Source organism: Canis lupus, chromosome 31 (genome assembly GCF_011100685.1).
Source record: "Canis lupus familiaris isolate Mischka breed German Shepherd chromosome 31, alternate assembly UU_Cfam_GSD_1.0, whole genome shotgun sequence".
Taxonomy (NCBI): domain Eukaryota; kingdom Metazoa; phylum Chordata; class Mammalia; order Carnivora; family Canidae; genus Canis; species Canis lupus.
In genome coordinates this window covers 2,213,406-2,233,284 of record NC_049252.1, presented here as the reverse complement: position 1 = coordinate 2,233,284, position 19,879 = coordinate 2,213,406, and the positions used below count along the sequence as shown (strand labels likewise).

Sequence of the window (19,879 nt, the reverse complement as noted above, 5' to 3'; positions counted from 1 at the left end):
TCTATTCTCTAGATCCCAATGCTCTGGCTGGCCAGACTGGCCCTGATCATGCTCTTATAGGAGGAATAGTGGCTGTAGTTGTATTTGTCACGCTGTGTTCTATATTTCTGCTTGGTCGATATCTGGCAAGACATAAAGGTAGGTAATATTTAATAAAATATTCTTAAGTTTGGCAAAAAATATTTTAAAGACAGGCTTAATTCTGAAATATTAAATGAGTATATGTATTATATGACAGAGATGTAAATGCAAAATTATTTCAGGGAATCTCTGATTGTTTTACTTAATGAAAGTTGGATTGATTTGGTAAAATAATGCTTAACCAATGGCCAAAGTTCACAGAATGAGTCACTGGCTCAGAGGGAGAAATAAAAAGCAAGTTTGTAATTTATCTCCAGGATTGACATTCAACTATAATGTCAGACATTTGGTCAACATTTTTGTTTGTAGGTTTTTAGATACACATATGGCCGTATGAGTGAAGAAAATATGTAATTTTCAAAAAAGATTTTATTTATCCATGGGAGATACACACGGAGAGGCAGAGACACAGGCAGAGGGAGAAGCAGGCTCCCTGTGGGGAGCCTGATGCGGGACTCAATCCCAGGACCTTCGGATCATCACCTGAGTCAAAGACAGATGCTCAACCACTGAGCCACCCAGGTGCCCCAAGAAAATATATAATTTGTTTTTTGCAAAGGGCTGGGTAGTGAACTATTGACATAATCTACTTTTAAGTGGGGCTTTCAACATGAAAGATGACACGTTTGATGTGATCATTATCAACATCTTAACAAAGGACCCTGATTACTACAGCTGCAAGAGGCACATGGTCTGTATCCCTCATCAGAGGAATCAAACTACTCATTACCCATTCCAGTTAGGCAGTTGCCTCTAGTTAACCTGACCACAGCTTCATCTATAACACGCACCTGAAAGCTGAAAGACAGTGTGCAACAGTAGGAGAGTGAATTGTGTGGTTTATTTTGTCTCAGCATATGTTACAACATACAAGAAATCTGGCACAAGTTTCTTCCTAAATGAATGTAGCTTGAATGCTGGCTATTTTACCAGTCTCACAGAACTCACACATATATATTTTTTTTCTTCCAATACCCACAGGAACATACTTAACAAATGAAGCTAAAGGGGCTGAAGATGCGCCAGATGCTGACACAGCCATTATCAATGCTGAAGGCAGCCAAGTCAATGCTGAAGAGAAAAAAGAGTATTTCATTTAAAATGCAGGCCAAGATTATGAGTTTTCCTTATCAGGCTGGCTGCTGGAGAAAACTGGCTATCATCTTTCAGAATTCATTTCTACCATCTTCTGCTACCTTTATTAACTTCCATACCGTACTGCTATCAGTAGCCAGTGTATACCAACAATCAGCTGTCGAAAGCATCATTCTTTAATTACTGTACCATACATAATGCAGGACATTTCTTACTGCCTAAATTCCACACCATTGCTCTTTTAACATACAGTGCTTGAATATACAGCCTTAACAATGTTAATCATCTCCCTGGATCATGGTATTGAATTGTTTTCTACATTGAAAAGAAGTATGCAAAGGTTTTTTTTCCCCTCATTTTTCCCTTTAAATCATAAATTTTGTCACTTTATCATGGGAAAGCTTTCACAAGGAACAGGATTAGGTAAAGACCTAACATGTTTAAGTTTAATCAGAGATTAGAGGTTTACAATGTTTTCTACATGTCTACCTTCAAAGACATGTTTGGAAACTTATGCCCTAGAAAACACAAATGAAAACACTGTAGAATAGATTCTGGAATGTTTGAGATTATACTGGTGAAGCTGTATCAATTTGCTATTTTAAAATACAGTATCTGATACAGGAGCCATGTGTATGAATTGCAATCATGACATGACATTTTATATAATTATATAGATCCCACCAGTAGGTATTTTAGCTTCATTTACCAATAAATTTTTACAAACATTTTACTGCTTTGGGAATCACAAGGATTTCATTCATTTCCCTAGTTTGATTCTATAATTTATTTGCCCCCATAAAGACCCACCTGCCTAAACAAAATTGAAGTATCCATAGGGCACAATTTTGAGACATTTAGTATCTGTATATAGTGCATATAATAAATCCAATTAAACATTATTTGATACATATTTAACTTTTTTGGCTGTAGGTAATTCAGTCATAAGTAAGCATTTTCTAATGTCCATTATATCCCTTTAGATATTACTTAAACCAATATTATAAGTAGTTAACATGTATTAGTATTTTTGTCTGTATGTCCTAGCACTGTTCAACGACAAATTTTTCTAGTTCTTGTTAATTTTTATTTGTTATACAATGGAAGCACAATGTTATAAGGAAAGGTAATTTTAAGCTAACAACCAGTGCACAGCCTCAGGTTTTAAATTACAACCACAGTTGAATAATAACCTAAAAGTAAACTCTTAGTTTGTTAAAAATTTACAAATTTTAATTTGGCAGTTCCAGAGCTGCTTACCTACGTTGGTTTGCCAAAAAAGAAGTGTTTAAGATATGTTTTCTGTATAAATGAACTAATTCTTTATATTAAATTCCTGTCTATGCATTTTGTGAGGTACAAACTTATGAAACAGTGAGTGATGGAGAATTTCTGCCATGCTTTTAACTCCAGGGTGAAAGTCTCTTTCTCTGGATTATTTCTGAAATTTTGGTGTATTTAACCATTAATATCTGCTGTATTCTTGAATATGACATAGAGTCAATCTAAAGTCATATTATTTCTTCTAGTAAAATACAATATTGCTAGATTAGTTCTCATTAAATTTATTATATGCTAAAAATTAAAAAGTCCAGTTAGATAAAAATTATTTTCCCATTTGCAAGCATTGCACCTTTAAGAAGAAAACAAATATGATGATATGGTAGCTATACTTGTGATGTCTGAAAGCATGATGGTCTATGGTTTTAAAAATAATATCTTGGAATTTATTTTTGTGAAATGAGGATGGTTGGGTATGACATCATGTATTAATATCAAATGAAAGACAAGGGTGCTGTATCTTAGATTATTTATCAGAAAAGTATAAACTTTTAAAGACAACATTAGAATTTTAAATTTTTTTTTGATTGTTGAAGCATTTATCTTGTTGATTTCTTACAAAAGGAAAAGGACGATGTCAGTCAAGCAGCACTTTTTCAGAATATACAGAACATAAATAATATGATGTGGTTGAGTGTTAACATAATAAATCATATACAGTATGACATTTTAAGGAAATAAGTCTGCATTGATGTGATTGCATGCTTGTTTTTACAGTTCACTCCATACCATCTGTGGAAAAATGCAATAATATGTTAATATAGTATGGTAGTTTGAGAGAATCAGGTAGGTGCTACTAGACACACTGAAACTAGAATAGGTTTATAAACTGTTCATATCTTTCAATGCATAATCTTTAGAAAGACTCCACAAAACAAAATTCATCCTGTTAGTACAAAATGGAAAGGTTCTTATTACAGAAGTAAGTTGTATAAACTGCATCATCAATTACTATTTAAAGCTTAATTTCAGGATGCACTTACAAAATTGCTACTCTTCATTGATGCTGTATTTACATTCCTCTTCATTTTGTCTATATTCTACTTGGCTCCAAATGTTAAATTGTTGCCTAAATAACTCGATCATTATTTATAGCACTGTAAAATTAGAAATCAAAAATTAGTTGTATTTCAAAGTTTTTGACTCTTTTAACCCTTTAGAATAATATAAAAACTCAACAGAACTCTTTAAAAGAAACTAACTTATATATTATGATTTGTGGACTCTAATAAAATGTTTTGCCAGTTAAAATAGTCCAATTTCAATTAGGTATAATTTTTAGTTCCTTAAAACATAGCAGTAGAATTATATTTTCCTATCTTTAAACTTATTCTATTCTATTCTTACCAAATAGGGGAAAAATTATAAAAATTCTGCTCATTTCTACAAAAATCAGGAAGAAAACACAAAATAATATTTTGAAATGGAACCATGTCAATTGCAATGTCTGAAATGTGCACATGTGTATGCACAGGGCCAAATTCTGTCTCTGCTTATTGAGCACAGTAGCTATGGAACTCAGTGGAAGGAGTGTGAACACACATATACCCGTAGTAGAATATGGAGCATTATTCTTTACCAAAAGTAGCTATTCTCTGCCAGTGTACTGTTTACAGTGTAAATTGATTGTCCTCCATCAAAAAAGGGTAAACAGCATTTTTTCCCATTTTTGAGTGTCCTAGATAGAATGATTATTAAAATTAGGAAGAAAAAGGAAAGTTTGTTAGTGCAAGAGCAAAGATAGGTCACATGACTGACCAGAGTATTGATGTGTGTGTATTTGCGTGTGCGCGTGTGTGTGTGTGTGTGTAAAAGAGAGAGAGAGAGAGACAGAGAGAGAGAGACAGAGAGAGAGAGAGAGATTTCAACTTGTTTTCTTTTACCAGAGAATCCAAGAAGCAGTTTAAGGAACCTGATATTGGAGTTTAATTTAGAAACTGGATGATCTTATATTGATTCAAGATGCTTAATATTGCATTGAAACCCAAAACTTAAAATAGAGAAAGAAAACTAACTTTCCTAAATATGGCAAAGAAGCTAACACACCTCATTTATTTTTATTTCTTTGTAAAAATATAAATATCTCAAATAAAAGGACAGGCTCACTTGTAATTATGTACTCATGATTGTAACAGCTTTGAGATTCCATATAGGCACATGTACAGCAGCTGTTTGACCGTGATGGTTCTTCCATGTAACATACCAGTTATCGTGTAATTTAGTGCCACTTATTGCAAAGTGTTACCAAGGGGAGCATTTAAAAAACATTTTATTTTCCTTTGGACATAAGGATAACTTGATGAATGATAAATATGAAATTTATGTTATGCTCTTTAATTGTTAAGAAAATGCAAAACCTTGTAGCTTACTGCAACTTCCCCATCATATTGCTGATTACTTAGAGCCCACGAAAAATGCCCAGTTTTATCTCCCTTTGCAAATGGTAATCTGTGATGAATATACAAAACAAAACAAACAAAAAGAACTGGCAACCACAGCTGAAATAAATGAAACACCTAATAAGAATTACTGAGTAATGCTTTTTATTAAGTGGCACAAAGTACACACTAAAAACTATGCAAAATATAGGTAACTACAGTGTACGTACATGTAAGTATCTTGTACTTGCTGTGTATGGATGTTGGAAACCCATGTAATTATAATATGCATTTTGAATATTGGGAAAGAGGAAATCTTAGTGTAGATAATAGAAGTTGTTTTGAAATATACACTGGCAATATTGAAATATACTCAGTGCAATATCTGCAATTCTATTGCTGGATACTAATGCAAAGGGATTTCAAAGTCTTCTTTAACACGATCCAAGAGATTGCTTATCTTCACCTCCCACACACTAAGGCATTAATTAAAAATATAATTGATTCAACAACAAACATTTTAAGTTTTCCTTATTTAATCATTAATGTGGACACAATAAAATTATTTGGCTTAGTTTTTAGCACTACTGGAGAGAAAGAAATAGCCTGAGTTTTAGACTTTGCTTGATATTTAATTGAATTTGGAATTCTTAAACTTTCCTTGAAGTGTGTATTTTAATGGATTACGGTACTTTTATTATAAGTACACACTTAATCAAAGAACATAGGTTACCTTTAACTGTTAAAGTCACTATATCTTAATGGGAATTTTTTTAGACCTTTTTTCTATTTTTTTCCCCTTTCTCTCCCTATTCTGTCCCAGGCATGCCCTTTGCACTTATACCCTTCCAAAGGCAATGGATTGAAAGCAACTAGCAAGATTATAAAGATAGCTAAAGGGGACAACATGTAAGAATGGGTTCTAAACTCATCAGCATTTTTATGTATTGAGATTATTAATATTGAATGCAATAGTTATTGGATATAGCTGGTAAGTTCTCTGCCATGCATACTTACAATAATCCTTCTACCTCTCACTTTTAACATGGGCTATGATATAGAAGAAATAATTATTTGCAGGATATCCCAGGAAGCATTCTTTGGGACTATCATTAACAGTCCTCTCCCCAGCCCCTGGGAAATCTCAAAAGCCAATTTCCTTTAGTGTATTCAACAGTGTATGGATCTGCATTTGTTTTTCCTTTTCTATCATAAACTTTTCCTGTGGGCAAAATATGCTAACTTTATAAGGATAGTTCTTTTCATGTGTACTTAATATTTCAATGTAATATAAATGTGTTGATTTTTTAAAAATATCTTAAATGGCAACACTTTGGAATCCAATCTTATATTTCATTTAACATTTAAAATGCAACAGTTTCTTATAAATTAATGTTGTGCTTTTAGGTAAAAATTATATATATGATTTATTTACCCAAAAACTGTTATCTATGTAAGACAAAAATTTAAGTATTTAAAATTGGCTCCTTATTAACAAATAATACCTGAGTAATGAACACAAAGTATTGCCACAAATCCCCACTTTACTGTGTCTGCTTAGACATAATATGAATTTTTCAAATGATGTAATTTATTCCAAAAGGAAATTATATTTTAAAAGCAGATTTTTCTTGAGAAAAAATTATACAAGAAAATATTTCAAATTATGATGTTAAATCTATAAAATATGCTTAAAGTAAGTTGTTTCTATGTTATGTGGTTATGTTACAAATAATATTTGGCCAAATCTTTACCATCTCTTATATATATATATATATATATATATATATATATATATAGGCTACAATAAATGTATGGTTATTTTGGAGAGAATGGGCCCACATGTGAAAAAAATGTAAAGAAAAAACATCTTTTTCCCCTATAAAAACATACTGTATATTTCAAAAGAAGAAAGTTAAAAGATATTTGAAGATTGCAGGGGCAAAAGAAAAACCTACCAGGGCTCAGCACTTAAGCACTTTTCCCACATCCAGGGTCAGAACAGCAGTGATTCCCACACGGACTTTTAAGTGCGGTATGAATGCCACATTACACTTCTATTATACACAGTACTGTCAAACCTCAAATGTTTTCTTTCTTCAAATGCTTTTCCTTGTACATGATACTAGTAGACACTTTTCTCTTTATATTTGCTGATAGTGAAAGTTATATGCAATAAAATGTTTGATGGTTGAAAGCAGTGGTCACCAGTTGGTTAAAAAAAAAAAAAAAACTATGAAATGTAAACTGAATTGTTATCTCTCTATCCTTTTTGCTTTTCTCTGTGTTTCTAATGTATTGAAGGATTCTCATAAATAGAAAAAATAATTTAGAGATTTTTCAAAAGTAGTACTCTTTCTCCTTATGAGTGTATAAAATTTTAATCTCTTTACAAATTTATTTAACTGTACCTGCTGTACTGATTGTAGATTCAATGATGCAGTTAAATAGTAACCCGTGAGTTTGGGATTACTGACCTATTTTCTTCATATTCAGTTCACATCAGTATTTGTGAATTGGTTGTTTAGCTTTTCATTCAACCAAAAAAATTCCCTCAAGAAAGCTCCATTTTTATCATAAATATTTTAACATGATCAACGTTGGAACAAGTCTGCCATGTTAAAAAAAATTTAAAGACTTATCTCTGAAAATGGTACCCAGAAATGCAGGTGTTCCCAGTAATATAGCTTCAAAAATAAAATGTTCTATTTATATGACATGAAATTCATAACTTTTGGAAGGGTATATTGATGACAACATAAAAATGAATTCTGTGCTGTAAAGATTTGCCAAAATAAAGCATATTGCACAGAAGATAAACACAATTATTGAATCTACTGTTATCATAAACATTTTCAAAAAACAAAATGCATATTGTAATATTAGGTACATGACACTTGCATGTTGCTATGCCTATATACTTACAAAGTATTCAATGTGTACTTAGTGGCGCTTAAAATATGTCATGTACAACTCTTATAAACATTCTTACAGGGTTCCCATTTGCACTTCATCTTTCACTGAAGTCTTGTCAGAAAAAAAAATTGTCTAATACATATGGAAAAATAAAATTTGAATTTTAGTTATCTGTTGGACATTACTGAATTGTCTATTCATTTAGTTCATTTTCTTAGGTCTGAAAGCAGACAATGAAAGATGGAACTTTCTTTCTTCCCACTGACAAATTATAAAAGATGTCACAAAACATATTCCTTTATACCAAACACATTATTTTGCATATCTTTTTCAACTGAGTACATTATCCATTCATTTTAGATTTTCTTAGTGATGCCTATTTTCCTTGTACTAAGTGGAAGTTTAAAAATTAAACGGTAGTAAAATAAATGCTATCTTATTTGTACAACATTTAATCGTTACTCCTTTGAAAATATGAACCTTGTAATATGCTGACTAAGGGTAAAAAAAAATGTTGCTGACTTAAGGAAATTTTCTTGAGATTGCCAAAATTTCAAAAGTCTGTAAAGGTAATTTTACATTCACTTATGTGTGTTTACTAATGTTGACTAGGAACAGAAGCAAAAATGCCTAAAACCTATTATTTTTAATTTTCACACTCTAACCAGTATTATATATATTTCAACTACCTAAGATAATACAATCTATAATATATCCATCCTAAGCTTATGCCAGTAAGAATTTGAGATAAGCTTTTAAATTTATGGGAGATTTTCTTTGTGTCTTTGGAAGTTCACTTACCATAAGATATTTTATAGTCTACTTTAAATAACAGATTTTGTTATACAGGGTAAGCCAAAGGCTGTACAAGAATTAGTGTCATTGGGTCTGATATTTGTGTTAGACCATGAAATATTCCATTAAAATTTATCTGTAAATACAAGGCAAGATTTTGTATCTGGTTTATTTTATTAAATAACATTTTATTTATTTTAATTCATTTTTCCCAGCAACACACCTGAAAGAAAATGATGATGTTTGAAATAATTGCATTCATTGACACAGTTATTTTTTTTCTGATAGTCAAAATGCCCACTTTTATACAGCTGTGCAAACATATACACATATGACACTCATGTTTCCTAGATGAAAATCAACTGTGTTTTCATATTGGCAATTATTGTTTCTGTCAAAATATTCTTAGGTTTTTTTTTTTTTAATCAAGGAGGCATACTGGAAATTGTACTTCATATAATTCACTAAAGGATAGAGTTAAGTTTAGATGTTCTTAATAATTCCACAGTGGCTTCAGTCCATGAGAGGGACTTTCACTAAATGACAATTCTGGGATGATACTAAAAATAACTGCATGCTCCTTTAAAACAAGTTCCAGTACATACATAGTCTTAGATTTTTTTCCAAACCATGTTTTACTTGTTTAGTGCAATTTCAGGATTTTTTTTTTATGTTTAGAAATCTAGCAAATAAAAAATGTGTAAAGAAAATATTAAAGGGAAAAATCAGTTTCCTAATTGTATTTTAAAGGCCACTTAATGTTATGCTACATTGCATGTTATTTAGTGAAAACATAACTATTGAACACCTACTGTATATCATCAATCTACTTCATGAAGTACACTAAGAACCTAAATATATTGTTCTATGCCCAGACCTTCATAACTTTAATAATTAAATTATCCTTCCAAGTAATGACCACTTTCTGTATTTTTGGCATTCCTATGTTGGATAGAAGAATGGAGGGATTCTGTTAATAATGATAATAATAATAATAACGATAATGATAAAAATAGTATAATGAAAGAAGTCTCGCAATTTAGTCAAACCGAAAAGCAAATAAATAGCATATATTTTGGGACGCCTGGGTAGCTCAGTGATTGAATGTCTACCTTCATCTCAGGGCATGATCCCGGGGTCCTGGAATCGAGTCCCACATCGGGTCCATGCAGGGAGCCTGCTTCTCCCTCTGCCTGTGTCTCTGCCTCTCTCTGTGTGTCTCTCATGAATAAATAAATAAAATCTTAAAAAATAGGATATATTTCAACAAGTGATCATGGTCTCATACTGGATGGCTATGTCTCTCTGAAGATTTTCTATGTTGTATTAAAAAAATAAATCTGATTAATCAGCTAATACTTTATTATGCCTATAAATTTAGGAAATTAATATTCTCAGGAGTGGCCATAACAATGACTAGAGTGTGTGCATTATTATTAAAAGTTCTAAAAACACATGTCTGGCACATACTATCAAAACTTGAATTCACTCTGTCTTTACTAAACTAAATCCTTACACAGATGTTCACATAGCAGATTTAAGGAATACATTTTCACATAGATTGGAGATAGTGTGGGTCTTTTACATTAATGAATTATTGTTGGAAAACAACATAATACTCCTGAAATATGACAATCATTCACTCTAAGATTTGAAAACATTTAACTATTAAGATTGGTATAACAGAAATATATGTCTTTTTTACTCACAAATTAAGAGAATAAAGGAAGTGGAATTTTTTTCAGTGTATTGGGGAGAAAAAATTATTAAAATGGAATTGGAAAATTCCTAAAGATAAGGTGTGTCTACTTGGCAATTTTATCAAATTGGAACATGTCCTAATAACTTTCTGTCAGAGATCAGAGAAACTTTACAAAACTGCATCTCACAAACTGTGACCCCGTGGCAAGAGGATTTTGGAGTCTAAGGACTCCCACTCTAACCACATAACCTACCAACTGCATATTCATTTGCTTCAAAAGTAACTTTAAAATTGGATTTGTTTCCATGAAAATAGAGAACCACTAACTCTATGCCCCTGCTATAAAATTAATTCCCATGCTTCAGGCTATATTTTCAGGCACTAAATAACACTTTTATTACCTCCTGTGGGACCAGAGTCCCTTCTTTGGTCTCTAGGTGTCATAGAAGACAACAGTATTTTTCATCATATTTCCCTTAAAGATCTTCCTTCTGATGGAGTCAGGTCATATGGAACATACACACAGTACTTTGCTCAGAAATTGGGGAACTTTTCAAGTCTAACCAGCTGCAGAAACACTTCTTAATCATGTTTGTCTTTCTTGTTTGCAGCCACTAGCTATGATCTTGGTGTTAAGATATTGTAATATGGCTCCCATTTCCCATTCCTGACATACAGCTCCTAAAACACTTGGAATCTCCAGAAATAATAAGTGTCTTTTTGTATGTTATGAGATGACTAGTGGCTAAGGGCTTATGGATAGCCACAGGATGGAGGCTGATTGCCAGAGGACTATCCAGGTGATCAGAGGGTTGGAATTTTCAGCTCCAAACCCTGACCTTTGGAGAGGGAAGGGTAGGAGGTAGAGTTAATCATCAGTGGCTAATGATTTAATCCATCATGGTTATGTAATGAAGCCCCCATAAAAATCTCTGTAGTATGGCAGTACTTGGAGAGCTTCCTACTTGGTGAACATGTAGAGGTGATCAGAGGGTGGAGAGTTTGGGGAGGAAATGGAAAGTTTGTTCCCCTTTCTCTATACCCTGCCTATGCATCTCTTCCTTCTGGCAGTTCCTGAGGTACAATCTTTATAAACTGTTTACCTGAGTTTTGTGATCAGTTCTAGCAAATGTTCAAAACTGAGGAGGGGGTTGTGCTCGATTTGTAACCAAGTTGGACAAAAGTTGCAGCTAATGTGGAGACCCACCATTGTCAATTGGCACCTAATGTTAGGACCAATCTTGTGAAACTGAGCCCTTAATCTGTGGGATCTGCACTAACTCCAGGTACTTAGTGTCAGAATTGAGATACACTGTAGGACGTACAGCTGGTGTCAGAGAATTAGCTGACGTGAGAATCCCAGCATCCTCCCACCCCGCATCCTACAAACACACTTGGAATACAGAAGTCTGCTGTAAGGGTAGTCTGCTTCTCCTTTCAGACACAAAGAGACAACAAGCATAAGAGGTCACATACAGGGCAATTCTGTGGAAGAGTGAGATTTAGAACATAAATCTACTGAACCCCATGGCCTCTTTATTATGCAATTGTGTGCCCTTGGGAACACATAGATTCTCCTTCCCACCACAATGTTTGTAGAGCATCATTAGTAGCGTTCATCTCTCAGAGGCATAACCTACACTGAAGGAATTTTAGAGCCACCATTGTTAAAATTTGTAAGAGTGAGCATCTCTTAGTGCCCCCACAAATAGATGATTAAAATCCAACTGTCATGTAAATTGTATTTAATGGGATCCCTGGGTGGCTCAGCAGTTTAGTGCCTGCCTTCACCCTGGAAGTTATCCTGGAGTCCCAGGATCTAGTCCCACATCAGGCTCCCTGTATGGAGCCTGCTTCTCCCTCTGCCTGTGTCTCTGCCTCTCTCTCTCTCTCTGTGTCTCTCATGAATAAATAAATAAAAACTTTAAAAAAAAATAAATTGTATTTAATGAGGTTACTGTCAGTAAGTAGGCACCTAACCAGATTTATTTGATTTCTCCCTATAAAAATCGATTTTTTTTTATTTTTTTGATTTTTCCTATAAAAATCAATTTTTTTTTGATTGTAGAGGAGAATGGAGCAATGGTGTGTAGAAGAGAATGGAGCAATTTGGGAACATGGTAATTCATGGAAGTAAGAACTGAACAACTTTCCACCAATGGAGGTCTTGGATACTCTAGGGAGCATAGAGATGTTGGGGAGAACGTGGCAGAAATAAATATATTTCCTCAATTTTCCCAATTTATTGTACAAATTAATTTGGAGCTCTGGAGGCAAATCCATCAAAATACCAGTGAAAATTATCTTTGCGTAAGTGATTAAAGCTCAACATTACAAGCAAATTAAAGCAATAAACTCCATTTATTGAATAAATAGTCACATTTTGTCAAGTGTATAGATATGAATCAATTTAAGTCCAAATCTATATAGGTTGGGGTCTGCTTACATTGACAATCTCAGGCAAGACTAGATCTTATTTAGAATGACTTGTTAGGTGAAGCCATAATCTGATGCTTACCATCAGGGCTGGCTTCATGGGTGATTGGCCAGAAGAGTTGCACAGGACTTCAAACTCCAAACAGGGCCTCCTGTTTGGAATTTAATCCCTGCGGTACCATCTTGAAGTTCTTAAAACTTTTCTTAGTGTTTTGTAAGTGAAGTCCGAAGGATTAATGGAGTATGTGCTAAGGGGCTTAGAGCTTCAGCTTCTGTGTGATTCTGCCTCTCATCACCTCTTTGTTTCCCAGGACAGGTTCTTAGCTGCTTACTCTCCAGTCATACTTAGTGACCACCACAGCCCATTACCTAAGGCAGGACCCAAGACAAAATCTTAGGGACACGTGGGCCAGGAAGTCCTTGCCCCAAGTACAGGGTCACAAAGGCAGCCCAGGTGCTAAGGAGGGTCTGCACTCACCATATGAATGGTCTAATGACCAATAAGTACAACCTTAAGTGGCAAATAATAAGTATTACAGGTGGATTCAAAAATACCGGAAAGGAAATTTTTTTCTGATATTTGAACGAAGATATTTGACACATGAAATGTCATGGTTTCATTTTGTAGAGAGCCCCACAAATTATGTAGCTGGCCCTATTTACCATTTCAATAATGCAGCAACTATCAAATATTTTCAAAATTATCTTTAGAATGCCCCTTGACTATCTTTAGATGCCTTAATCTAAAGGGGGTATTGTAAGATATGAAATAATGTTTCTTCTTCTTTTGGTTAAACATTCTACGAATCTTTTCAGTTCCCTAATTCAGGAGAGACACATGGGTTACTGGTTCACAATCCTAAGACAAAAGTTACTTAGAAAATTAACACCTTCATTTTACATTTCTATATTTTAATCTCTGTGTGAACAATAAAACTATAAAATTGATAGATGGTACATTCTTTTGAAAATAAATAATCCAAATCACATACGTAAAATACATGGCCCAGTGCTATTTTATATAACTTAGGGAAGGGACTTGGCCAATCATTTCAGATTATGTTCTGAGGACATCAGGTTGACGTGGCAATTACAGTGACAAAAACAAAAACAGAAAATCAAGCCAAGGAGATAGTATAAACTGAATGATTAAATTATTAACAGCAAATAAAAGTAAATAGCAACTTACTTCTCCTTTATGATTAAAGTTGGGAACCAGATGGAACATTATTTTGATCCAATTCATAAACCCTGTGTTCTAGTGACTTTGCCAACAGTAAGTAATTCAGACCATTATCATTGATCTTGTTGAAATGCAAATCAGATTTCACTTATTCCTCCATATCACACGTTAATAATTCCCAATATTTTCAGATAAAATCACATACACATATCTTTCTAATTTAATCTTGCTTTTTGATCCGATTTAGATACCAGTTATTCCCTCTACTTTTACCCCATTATCCAGTTTTCTTAGAAATTTTGCATTCCACAAATACCTCATGTTTCCTTACTCTTATCTTCATTTACAAAAAAAAAAAAAAAAAAAGGTTTCTTAATCAGTAGAAAATACCAGTCAGTCCTATGAGCTGGAGATACAATATCAGACACTGCCCTCTCCTCTGTCGCACACATACACATACATATTGTGTATACACAATCTAGGTAGGAAAACAGATATTAGCCAAATATTCACAAAATTACATAGAATTGTCAGTTCCAATAGATGTGGTAGATAAGGTAAACATAAGAGAAAAATATAGTTGAGACCAAGAAAGCAGCAAATGTTAGAGGCTGAGGGAGGCTTTTTTTTAAGATCAGAAAACATGCCATAGCAGAATTACATGGCCTTTCATGTATGTTTGCATCTATCACATGGCATTAGTTTTTTGCAGAATTAGCATTACATGTCCTTTCACTACCAACTATGTGTAATGCACTGTAATATATAATGTGGGTAAAATATATAGAAGAAATGTAATAGGGTGCAGCCACAGAAACAGAAATCACTGAAAAAGTTTAGAGTATGTTAGTTACACGGGGGGAAGGCAAACGGGTGGTGAACCGCACCATTGGGACCTGCTATCATGCCCTGGCTAGAGAGAGACTGAAAAGCTCAAAGGTCAAGATCTTCTACCCGGAGCTATCACCATTGTGATGCTTCCAGTCAGGATCTGGGCTGTGACTAGAAGAAGGGTCTGTCTGGTGGGCTTCCGAGTCAGGGAGAAGATAAAGATGCCCCAGAAAGGCAGTTAGGAATGGCATGTTTTCTTCCCGTCTCTGAGTGCTAGTCTTCCACAAAAGTGTTCTGGGTGATATCCATGAGCCAAAGGGCAAGGAGGCTTGGTGGTTAGAATTTTGGGGATGATAGCAAAAGTTATCTAAGAGTAAAGAGGGAGTTTACTAGCACCAAACGCTTTCTATATTTATAAAACTTGCAACCTAGTCAAGGAAGATCATTCCTTGCTAGTGATGATTACATACACCAAGGATGCAAATAAACATATTTTTTTTATTCCCACAACTCCTGTTACATGCACAAGAACTTTGAACTCACATCCACATTATAAGGAAAAGTCAGCTCTAAATAAATTGCCAGATGCCTGAGGTTCAGTTATAATATTTGATAGCTTTGTTTTTTTTTTTGTTTTTTTTTTTTTTAATTTTTATTTATTTATGATAGTCACAGAGAGAGAGAGAGAGAGAGAGGCAGAGACAGAAGCAGGCTCCATGCACCGGGAGCCCGACGTGGGATTTGATCCTGGGTCTCCAGGATCGCGCCCTGGGCCAAAGGCAGGCGCCAAACCGCTGCGCCACCCAGGGATCCCGATAGCTTTGTTTTTAACTCATTTTATTTCATTTGAGTACACCAACTATTGATACATGTTGAGCCATTTTTGTATATTTGAAGATGTTCTCAGATCTCTTTGTTTTATTTAAGCAACAAGTTATACTGAGCACCTACTATGTGCCACAGATTATACAACATGCTACGTATACGGAGATGACAAAGATCTACTTTATGTTGCTGAGAAGTAAAAGCAGTAGAAGCAGCATCTCTAAAAATAGTCACAATACACTATTACTGAATATTACAATAAAAGTTTGAAGAAAATTCTATGGTGTCATAATGAGAGGAATCATGACTAGCTAATGTTTCCAGAAAAAGAAGACAAAAGTACTAGCTGGCTCTTAGAAAACACTACACGAAGAAGAGACAATGGGAAAATACTTCCCAACCTAAGAGGGTAGGACTAGCAAAGAGGCCAGTAAGATCTTGACATGTTTTAGCAACAGAGTTTTTAAAAGATTTTATTTATTTATTTACAGAGAGAGGGAGCTCACACAACTGGGAGAAGTGGTAAGCAAAGGGAGAGGGAGAAGCAGGCACCTTCCTGAGCAGGAAGCCTGATGTGGGGCTCTATGTGGGACTAGATCCCATGACCCTGGGATCGTGACCTCAGCTAAAGGCAGAGACGCTTAACCAACTGAGCCACCCGGGCGCTCCGAAACAGATCAACTTGAGGATTTTTCTGCAGCAGTTGAGGAGAATGGAACTGGTGGGGGAAGCTAGGTTTTGTTTGCCTGTAAAGACTGTGCATTTAATTCTATAGGACATTTTATAAGTCTACTTTTGTTATTTTTTAAGGTGCAGAAGCTTTTGTTTTTCTTAACAAAATCAAATGTTGAAGTACAGAAAAATGAAATTGTAGCTGCTTTGTTAAATGGACTTGAAGAAGCCTATAATTCCTTTTCACTAATTTTTTCTTTGCCATTCCAAGTTAACTAAACCGTTTAATTTGTGGGCAGCATTAGAAAATCACTGCTAGTTACTACAGTCAACAGATATATTTAAATTGAGAAATTACATAATTACAGGTTTTTTTCTTTGTTTTTTGCTTTTCACAAACAAAACTCTTTTGGCAGCAAGGAGGGAAAAGCAGAAGAGGAAGAGATCCTTTCATTAACTTCTTCAAAAAATGGATGTTTACTGAGCACCAGCCTTTTGCTAAGCCCAGAGCTGGACAGTGGAAATACTGAGTGAACAAGATCCACTTTCTGCTTTCAAGATGTTAGTTAAGGAGACATATGTAAACAAGTAATTCCAGTATATGGTACTAAGGACTGTGTTTGGGATAAGTTCAAAGAAAAATGGGCATCTTACAGCATCTTGAAAAAATCAAGGAGACTCCTGGGAAAAGTGACATCTACATAGAGATTGAGAAGGGAAGTAGGGTGGTCCCCCGTTACAGAGAGGTCAGAGGAGGAGAACACCTCCTGTAGATGGATAACAGAATATTCAGCAATAGAAATAAAAAGCATAAAAATGAATACAGAGATTTGAGAGAACTACTGTTTAATAAGAGCATACAGTCTACAAAGTTGGAGAGATGAGTTCAGAAAAGTAAGATGAGTTCAGAAAAGTTAGCCAAATCAGGAATTCTTGTACATGTCCTTTAGCATCATATACTTTACCCTTGGAGAAACGCCTTGTCATTAAAGCATTTCAAGCATTTGGGGGCAGCAAAAACAGTTAGTGCTACTAATGACAGGACTGTCCACATTTGCTGAGGGATATGGAAGCGATACTATTTCAGCAGTAGTATAGTATTTGAGTCCTTAAATTTTTTGTTGTTTTTACACATCAACACATTGGTTGTTAGGAAATGATGGAAAGTGAAGCTAGCTCCACCCAAAGCACAGATGGAGAAATGTTCTATAATCCCATCTTCTTCAGTCCTTGACTATCATTCCTGAAGATAGTCTTATTCTCTATTAGACCATTTGCTTTGGCCACTTGTATTTATTTAGGTATATTCTCTTTTTTTCTTTGTCCAAACCCAGGTCTTTTTTAGAGGAACTTCTCTCTGTTCAAGTCTTATGTTAATCTTCAATGCACTTCTCTTTCTTTGTTGATACAACTGAAAATTTCACAAATTGCTAAAATATTTACATACAATGGAGTGTGTTAAAATGTAGGAGTATAGCATAAGCTGAGGTTCCATTTAACAACAGACATTCTGAATATTTAAAATAAAAATTCAGTACGTACTCAATAAATGTTTGATACATTCAGATTATTTCTTTTTTTTAATTTACTGTTTTTCTAAAGGATGGTACATTTATTCACACATTTAACAAGCATTATTGGGTGCTTCCTGTATGTCAGATTTTTTTTCAGGTACAGATTATATCATTATAAATTAAGAATTTGTATTCTTCTATGAGTGGTAAGATAGATGATGTGTAAAAAAAATTAAATGTATATTTTTTTTCAGATTACAATAAAGTTCATGAAAGAAAATTAGAAAAGAAAGTAAAGTAGATCATGAAGAAATAGAGATATCCAATTTTTAATAGGGTAGTTATTAAGGATTTCAGTGAAAAGTTCATATTTGAAAGACAGAAAGGATAACGAATGAGAATGTGGTATTCTGGGAAGAGTGTTTTAGGCTGAGTGAAGAGCAATGCAAAAATCTCAAAAATGTTTGAAGAAAAGAAGAGTCACGGAAGTGGAACAGATCAGAGGAATAACAATGAGAGAAGGAATACTTTGTAGGACCTTGCAGACTATTTTCGATACTTGTGTCTTTTTCACTGTAAGTAAAATTAAAACCATGGAACAGTTTTGGGCAGATGAAGGGCATGTTCTAACATGTTGTAACACAATGGCCCTGGATTCAGTGATAAGAATAAACTATGAATAAGGAGGAACAGAAGAAGCAAGGACACTGGTTAAATGATTATTACAATAGTTCCCTCAAACATGATATTGATTTATCAAGGTCATGATGATAAGTTTTCAGAGAATACCAGATGTATTTTAAAGAAAGAGCTGAGTATTTACAGAAGGATTGAATATGGGGCGTTAAAAAAATAAATCAAATAAAATCAAATAAAACTCCAAGATCTGGGTCTGGAAAAATGGAAATAAATAGTTTCCATTAGCTGAAATGAAGGGGGAAGAAATTTAGAGGAAAAATTAAGCCATCTTCATTTTTAAATACCTCTTAAACATTCAAGAGGGCACGTTGAACAGACAACAGGGGTCTTAACTAGAGACATAAATCAAATACTCGCCGGCTTATAAAGATTAACCATGGAACTGAAAGAGATGGCCAAGAAAAGAGGTCCAAAGAAAGAACGCTGGACACTCCAACCTGCACAAGTCCAAGAGATGCGGAGAAACCAGAAAAGATGTCTGAGAAGGAACAGCCAATGAGACAGCAATTAACAGGGAGAGTGCAGAGTACTTGGATTCAAGAGAAGCAAGTATTTCTATGCCGAAGCAATCATCGCGTATGTCTAACATTTCTCATAAACCAAGTTAAGGATTGAGGTTTGAACATTTTATGACCTTGACAAGACCAGATAGTTTGGCTAGTAGAAAAATTCATTCTGGAATGTGTATTAGTTTTCTAGACTTATCTAAGAAAGTGTCATAAACTGGTTTGCTTAAAAAACTCAGAGATGTATTATCTCACTATTCTGAAGGTTAGAAGTCTGAAGTCAAGCTGTCGGGGCCATTACCCCTTGAGGGGAAACCCTTTTCTCTTCCTCGCTCTGGTAGTGGTTGACAATCCTTGGTGGTCCCTGACTTGTGTCTGCATTAGCCTTGGCCTCTGCTATCATGTAGCCTTCTCCCCGGGTATCCTGTGTTTTTTATAGGAATTCTAGTCACAATGGATTAAGGTCCCACCCTATTCCAGTGTGATCTCTCTTAACTAATTATATCTGTAATGGCTTTATTTCCAAAAAAAAAAAAAAAAAAAAAAGTGCTGTGGGTCAGGACGTCAACATTTCTTTTGGGGAGAGAGACACAATTCAACCCATCAAAGAGTGTTTTGGAGGAGAATTGTGTAAAATGATAATGAGAATTTCTTTTAAGGCAAATATATGGGTGATAGCTGCAGGGAAAGTGATATTAACACATGATATTTATTATGAACTTTACATTTAAATTCTTAAAAAATACATATTCTTATATTGATGAGAACTACACCCCCCCCCCCCCCAGGGAGAGGACCAACAATATAAAAAAAATGGTGATTCAGGAGAGGGAGGGGAAATTTGA

At 34.3% G+C, this 19,879-nt stretch overlaps 1 protein-coding gene across 3 annotated transcripts in view; it reads left to right on the top strand.

Annotated features, from left to right (window-relative positions):
* CADM2 (cell adhesion molecule 2) overlaps positions 1-8,814 on the top strand; it is a 1,062,630-nt gene extending 1,053,816 nt beyond the window's left edge. For all 3 annotated transcript variants that reach the window (XM_038581190.1, XM_038581189.1, XM_038581191.1), the window contains 2 exons: positions 13-138; positions 1,123-8,814. In XM_038581190.1, the coding sequence (XP_038437118.1) occupies positions 13-138; positions 1,123-1,241 (245 nt within the window). In that variant the 3' untranslated portion in view covers positions 1,242-8,814. The remainder of the gene's footprint in view (positions 1-12; positions 139-1,122) is intronic.
* The last annotated feature ends 11,065 nt before the right edge of the window (positions 8,815-19,879 follow it).